We start from the raw sequence: 6,797 nt of genomic DNA, 5'->3' as shown, positions 1-6,797 counted from the left end.
TTTTTTTACCAACGTCAGGATATTTTTTAAAAGGACTTTGAAATTTGAAATTTCAAAGATATGATTATTTCAAAATTCAGTGCAATGAAGAATAACAATAAGGGTATCAAATAAAATAGAAAATTCTGAAGAATTAAATTTTGTGGCGAATAAGGACGAATGGGTATGAAAAATTTTCGTTTAAAACGTTGTCCTTGAATATCCTTGAAAATTTGGAATATTTATTTTTGAAAAAATTTTATTTTAAAGACTGATATGCACCCGACCACATCCTCGGATTTCGTCCTCCTAACTTTATTAGCTTAAAAAAATTCAACTAATTAAAAGTGCATTTTCAATATCTATTCGTCCTTATAAACCAAAAAGTTTAACCATTTTAAATGCGACAGAAAAAAAATCCTGACCTCAGTGTGAAAAACTAAAAACGCAGTCTTATATTTGGCCCATAGTTGCGTGAGTTTATTGATTGTTTCGTGTGTTTTGAATTTTTGGTTTTGTAGCCGTATAGCATCTACTTATTTCCAGAAATTGTATCACCTTTTTCTAGGCCGTTCATTGAGACTATTTTCGTTTTGGATTATTTCGAGAGTACATCCTAGTTTTACCGCTTCAGATTCATCCTAACAGGCCAGCTTCCGTCAATTGCTCAGCTATCTCATTGCCTTCAATGTTCCTATGTTCGGGAACCCAGACAAGAGAGACGATCTTTTACTGAGTCACTGAGCCTAATTCTGACTGCGAAGGGCGATTGTATTTTTATGAGAAGCTATTTTTTTGGCAGAAATACACTCAGAGTTTTTCCATTGCCTGCCGAAGGGCGATCGCAATCAGAAAAAAACTTTCTTGTTTATTTTATTTTTTTGATGTTGGGTTAAATCGGGCTTGAACCCAGGCCCCGTGGAATGGTAGTGGAGAAGCTACTGCTAATAACGTCGTTTGGCTCTAAGAATATACTATTGCTCTGTTTTTGTTTCCAATTTTAGAATCTAAGATTTTAAAGGCTTCAAAGTTACTTAGAATCTCCGCTTGGAAGGTGCTTTATCCTATCTCAAGCGTAAAGGCAGAGCCACACAAAGTTCCTCAGAGTAGACTGCCGGTGCTTCACCGCCGTCCATCTTCAAAACGTCGGTGTAGAGAGAGATAGAGAGAGACAGAGAGAGAGAGAGAGGGAGAAATAGTTAGCTTAGCGGCCACTGCACTTCCACGTTACTATTGATGTCAAGATTGGCTACCATATTCATATGTAGTCTGCCGGCCGTCCTAATCACGTTTTATTAATAATCAACCCAGACCCGAAATTTATATTCCCTCACAAACCTTACTCTCTCTGAGTCTCTTGTTCGTCAAAGACCAGTCTGCTGAACCTTAACGCACCTCTTACTGCCCGAAAAGGCTTTTCCCAAGCCTGTACCAATCTACTAACCGATAGCGTGGCTAATTCAGTTAATTTTTCAGAGTGAATTACTTACTAATATTCCCGAGAGAATCGTTTTCTCCGCGCTTTGTTCATTAAGAGCACGATAAAGCTACATCGGCACCTTTTAGGCGTCCACTTCCACCCAAGATCTCTAGCTCTAGCATTTTCGTACGAGTGAAAGTTGAGTATTTGCCTTTCGTTATACAAGTTCTTTAATTCTCTTAACTCTATTAAAATATGATGAGTCTATCTTGTTTTTACGAGAGATAAATTAAGTTCTTTGCTTTTCAATGACTTGGAATGATATTTTATTGATATCGCCTAGGTATTGGTGATTATTACGGCCTTCCGAAGAGGGTCTTTAAAAGAGTAGAGTAAGAATAGGACCAAACTAACAATGAGAACGATTTCTCGCTACGTCTGCTATTCAAATTTTTAAGATTTAAGGTCATACGATAATAGCTGGAAGCCAACTCATTTGGCAAGGATCTTCTGTAGAAAACTTCAGGACGAACTAATAATACAAAACATGGTTTTCCATCGCTCAACCTTCTTTGAGATCTCTATCTGAGACGAGAAAACACCTGAAATATCAGTGTATCAGTATTTTTTTATCGCATCACTTACCTTTCCGCCTACTTTGAGCCCATAGCCCATTCCTTGGGGCGTCTTCAACTGCACCGGACACACGAAACCGATATTCCGATGCGGACCGTCTGCGTAATTTTTACGCGTCGTCACCTTTGGTATGCTGCGCGTTGGCGTCGGTGTCGACGAAGTTGTATTCTCAGCGACACACAACGCCTCACCGCCATTCACGGGAAATTTCGAGCATTCCAAATTCTCAGGCCAATTGAAATTATATGTTTTCATTAGAGTTTCACAAATGCGCGCCGACTCACACAACGAACGACACGGCGGTATCGGCTGTTCGAGTATCGTACAAACCGGTACGTAAAGCGAGCAGAGGAAAAGTTGCAAATCGGGACTGCAACCGATTTTAACGAGTGGCGCAAATTGATGCACTTCCAAGCCGGCTTCTTCTTGCTTAGTGTGACCAATTAAATTGGGCATTATTGTCATGTTGTAGGGTATATTTTTACAAATCGATATTGTGATGGGTTCACAGCGATTGTGATGCGGAAAAGCGTCACTCGTCATCGCGGAAGAGCTTATCATTTCACCCGACGCGGAGGTGCGATAGTAGGGACTAGCTTCCACCGGAGTTTGATCGTAACGATGCACAGCGGAAACGGGCGGCGGAGAACGGAGGAGTAGAACGAACGCGACGATTATGGCACATATGAGCGCGTTGTGACGGCATGCCGTCGGCATTTTGCGTGCACCGACATACATTTTTGCGTTGAAGTGATAATGGTGGTACAATTTATTTTCGATTGTAATTTACACTTGAGCTTTCGCTTAGCTCAATAGCAGCTAGCGAGCGCTGTGAAACACTTTTGTTGTTGGTTGTTTTTTTTTATTGCCACACGTTTAGGAAATCGAAGTATACTTCTTTACGAAACACTTACAATTTATTCATTTGGAATAAATTTGCACTGAACGAAAATGCGTTCAAGATATTTTTTCTTTAAGAGACATCGCTGCAAAAATTTATTACCTCTTAACAAGGAACTAAATTTTGTGTATTTTATTTTTTCTAGCACTTTTTAAAGTATTCAAAATATTTTTCTGAATTTTAATATGCGCACTTTTTTCTAATGTCTCCCAGGAATTTAGTCCAATAGGGAATTTTTTGGTAATTCAAGGAACATCAGTACTCGTGGCACATTTGAAACACATTTTTTCATCAGCTTTTCAAATAAGGCTTTTTTGTATTATTTTTTACATTTTTCTAACGGTTATTTTTAATATTTTTGCATTACTGTTTTAAGGGCGAATTTTTTCATATGTGCCATATATATTTTAGACAAAAAAGTTCCAAGCTTTTTAAAATTCTTTTTTCACAAAAAGATTTCGTGTACCTTTTGTATTTTTTTATTTTTACACGAAAAAACTTTTCAGTTTAAAACTTTTGAATCCTATTTGGCCGCAGACACTTTTTCCACACACTTTTACGATTTTTTTTCCGTGTAATATGTAGGTAAATATCTATAATTTTTTTTTTTTATAATACTTTTTTATTTATTTTCAAATTTATAACTAATGCATTCATTTAAATTTTCTGAAAAATCTATACCTAGGTTTTTTCTCAAAATCGCATATGCACTACTTGGGAAAATATTTTTAGGTAGGTACCTAGTTGTTTTTTTTTTTTTTTGTAAATTTGTTTTGAAACTAATTTCATAAAATTTTACACAATTTCAGTATAATCATATGCATTTTTAAAACCCAAAATCAATCGAAGAAGGTAAATATTATTTTTTTTTTCTGAAAACATTTTTTTTTAAATTTGTACCTGAAAATTTCCAGGCCTAGATATTTATTTATTTTTGCCGAAATTTTATACCAACATTTATCTATCGCTTCAATGTTTGTGTCGTATTTTTCTTTCAATATTCGTCAAAAGTAATAACTAATTTATTTTCTCACAATTTTTCCTTCAACTTACTGACGATCTTTTCCCCACCTACAGCATTCGTTTTTTGTTTATACATACATATATACACATAAATAGGTAAATGCCACTACACTAATTATCGAATTCTTAAACTCTCTTCTTCAATTTAATTTTTATAATTTTTGATTTAATTTCGCGCGCATAACTCAAATTGGCGCTGAGTACACAAATCCTTCAAGAAGCCATCCTTCATTCACCTAGCGATGGTATCATCACACACCATCAACTAAAAACCGGCGGCAAAAATATTTGCCTTAAAACGTACGCGTCACAACGAAAACCACCAACCACGCACATCAAAAGTCGCTTCCGAACTAAACTAGACAAGTTAAATGCGCGCCGTACAAGCGGCAAACTATGTGCATAAACAATGTAACTACTTTGAGAGCCAGAACCAAGTATATGCAAAAGCGCAAGTTATGAAATATGTATACCTATGACACCGTAAGTAACTTCTGTTTACTAAATATAATAGTCTATCGGTGCGCAACGAGATTTTATTGATTTTTTAAGCATAATTTATATTTTAATTGTGCACTTGTGAAGATGTAATAATCCTTAAAAGGATTCGCTATCTACAGATTTGCATATTTCCCACTTTTGTTTCTTTACCTTGCCAAGGCGAACGCCTTCTACTTGCCTCGCGCTTATTTAATAGCTGAATATGAAGAGCGCATAAACAGGTTTGTTATTTTTCTAGCGCTCTCTTACTTTAGTATAATTCTCCCTTGCTGCTGCGCTCTTAAATGTGACTTGCTATTCAGCTATGCGACCTTGAATTAGGGGTTCTACTGGTTTGAACATGGCAAGCAGGTGGAGGAAGGAAGTTATTTTGGTTGATGAGAGTGTGTTCATATAGGGATTGAGTAAATTGGTGCATTCAAAAGGGATAAAATTCATAAAAAAAAAATTTTTCAATATTGTGGTGGTTAGCATTTGATGGGCATCCATCCACATTTTTTGAAAAGATATTTGAAATCTTTCAATAAAGTAGCCCATCTGGCGAGTTTTAATGTACATTTTCTTAGTTTCCCTTATAGGTATTCGTCTCCAAACTGGGCTACGGGCATCCACCAAGACCCTCACAGGACATTTAGGACAAGATTTTTACACTTTTTTTCAGGTCTTTATTCAAGGACCGTATTTGTTATCAGGCAAAGACAAAGCTTGAATCTAATTTTTTAGAAGAATATCGGAATATTAATATCGTCTGATTTCCAAATACGATTTGTGTATCAATCCTTAAAGACAACGTTAACTCTTATTACATAAATGACATCACCGGAGACCAGCTATCATCTATAAGAGACGAAAAACTTGAGTGCCTTGTGGGGCTCACGTGTCTTTGGCCCAACTCCGTTTGCCACACAGTGCATAAAACGAAGTTCCCAGGACGCATTATCTCACAAAACTACGAGATCCAATGGCCGCCGAGATCTTGCGATTTGACCCCATTGCACTTCTTTCTTTGGGGCTATGTGAAAAGTATAGTGTATGCCTGTAAGCCTGAGACGATTCCAGAGCCGAAGAATAAAATCTTACGCGTTATAATTGATATGCAATCCGAACTATGCCAAAAATGTATGAAAAATTTGGACATGCCTGTGGAATCCTGGTGGGCGTTTAGCGGTTGTTGCATTTCATACATAAGTTCTATAGATTCAAAAACATGATGAAAAACAAGTAAGAAAGTTTAAGTTCGGGCGGAGCTGAACATTAAATACCCGGCGCAAATATTAAATATATGTTTTCCACCTTCCAGAAAGCTACCGCTACATCTTAATCCGGGGTTTATCAATTTTGAGTAAACCAGCGTCCTTAAATTTCGAAATATTGAAGTTTCAAGCATTTCTAAAATTTACCGTTATATGAAAAGCGGTAATTTTAGTCCGATTTCAATAATTTTCAACGTTTTGCTTATATGTGGTAAGCACAATAACCACACCGAGTTTGGTACAAATTGGTAGAACGGTTACCGAGATACATATATGTGATCATAAGTGGGCGGTGCCACGCCCATTTTCCAAAATTTTATCATAAAAGTATTTCTTGGTAAAGAATTGCTGCAAGCATCAATTTAGAATAAATTAGCTTTAATATTTACTGCCGCTGTGGTGTAGTGGTAAGCAGTGCGCGCTTCCACTCCGCAACGCCTGGGTTCAAGCCCTGGTCAAAGCAACATCGCAAAAAATATAGAAAAAAGGTTTTTTCTTAACAGCGGTCGTCCCTCGGCAGGCAATGGCAAACCTCCAAGTGTATTTCTGCCATGAAAGACAGCTTCTCATAAAAACACCATCGCCGTTCGGAGTCGGCGTAAAACTGTAGGTCCCTCCGCTTTGTGTGAAAACAGCAAGGCGCACGCCACAAATCGGAGGAGAAGCTCGGCCAAACACTAACATATGTGTAAGCGCCAATCTATTATTATTATTATTTACTGCTTTATCGAAGATTTCGTATTTCTCTAAATTACCGTTATATGGAATGTGGGCGTGGTTATTGTCCGATTTTAAAAATTTTCGGCCAGTTGGTATGATGTACCAAAGTCAACAACTGTGCCAAATTTGCAAGAAATCGGTGCAGCGGTTGCCAAGATATACACATGTAACCATAAGTGGGCGTGGCTACGCCCATTTTTCAAAAAATTATAATATTCTTATTTTTCGTCTAAAACTTATTGTAATTATCAATTTTGAGTGAATTATCTTCAGTATTTACTAAAATATCGCAGTTTTCGTATTTCTGAAAATTACCGTTATATGGGAGGTAGGCGTGGTTATTGTCCGATTTTTCCCAATACCA

General features: G+C 36.9%; 1 protein-coding gene across 1 annotated transcript in view; it reads right to left on the bottom strand.

The window, feature by feature from the left end:
* LOC118740198 (frizzled-like) overlaps nt 1-3,247 on the bottom strand; it is a 120,777-nt gene extending 117,530 nt beyond the window's left edge. The window contains exon 1 of the mRNA XM_036471695.1: nt 2,045-3,247. Within this exon, the coding sequence (XP_036327588.1) occupies nt 2,045-2,773 (729 nt within the window). The 5' untranslated portion in view covers nt 2,774-3,247. The remainder of the gene's footprint in view (nt 1-2,044) is intronic.
* Nucleotides 3,248-6,797: the final 3,550 nt, after the last annotated feature.

Source organism: Rhagoletis pomonella, unplaced genomic scaffold, assembly GCF_013731165.1.
Source record: "Rhagoletis pomonella isolate Grant_MI unplaced genomic scaffold, Rhpom_1.0 Rhpom_scaffold_00005, whole genome shotgun sequence".
NCBI classification, from domain to species: domain Eukaryota; kingdom Metazoa; phylum Arthropoda; class Insecta; order Diptera; family Tephritidae; genus Rhagoletis; species Rhagoletis pomonella.
This window is presented reverse-complemented; position numbering and strand designations above follow the sequence as displayed.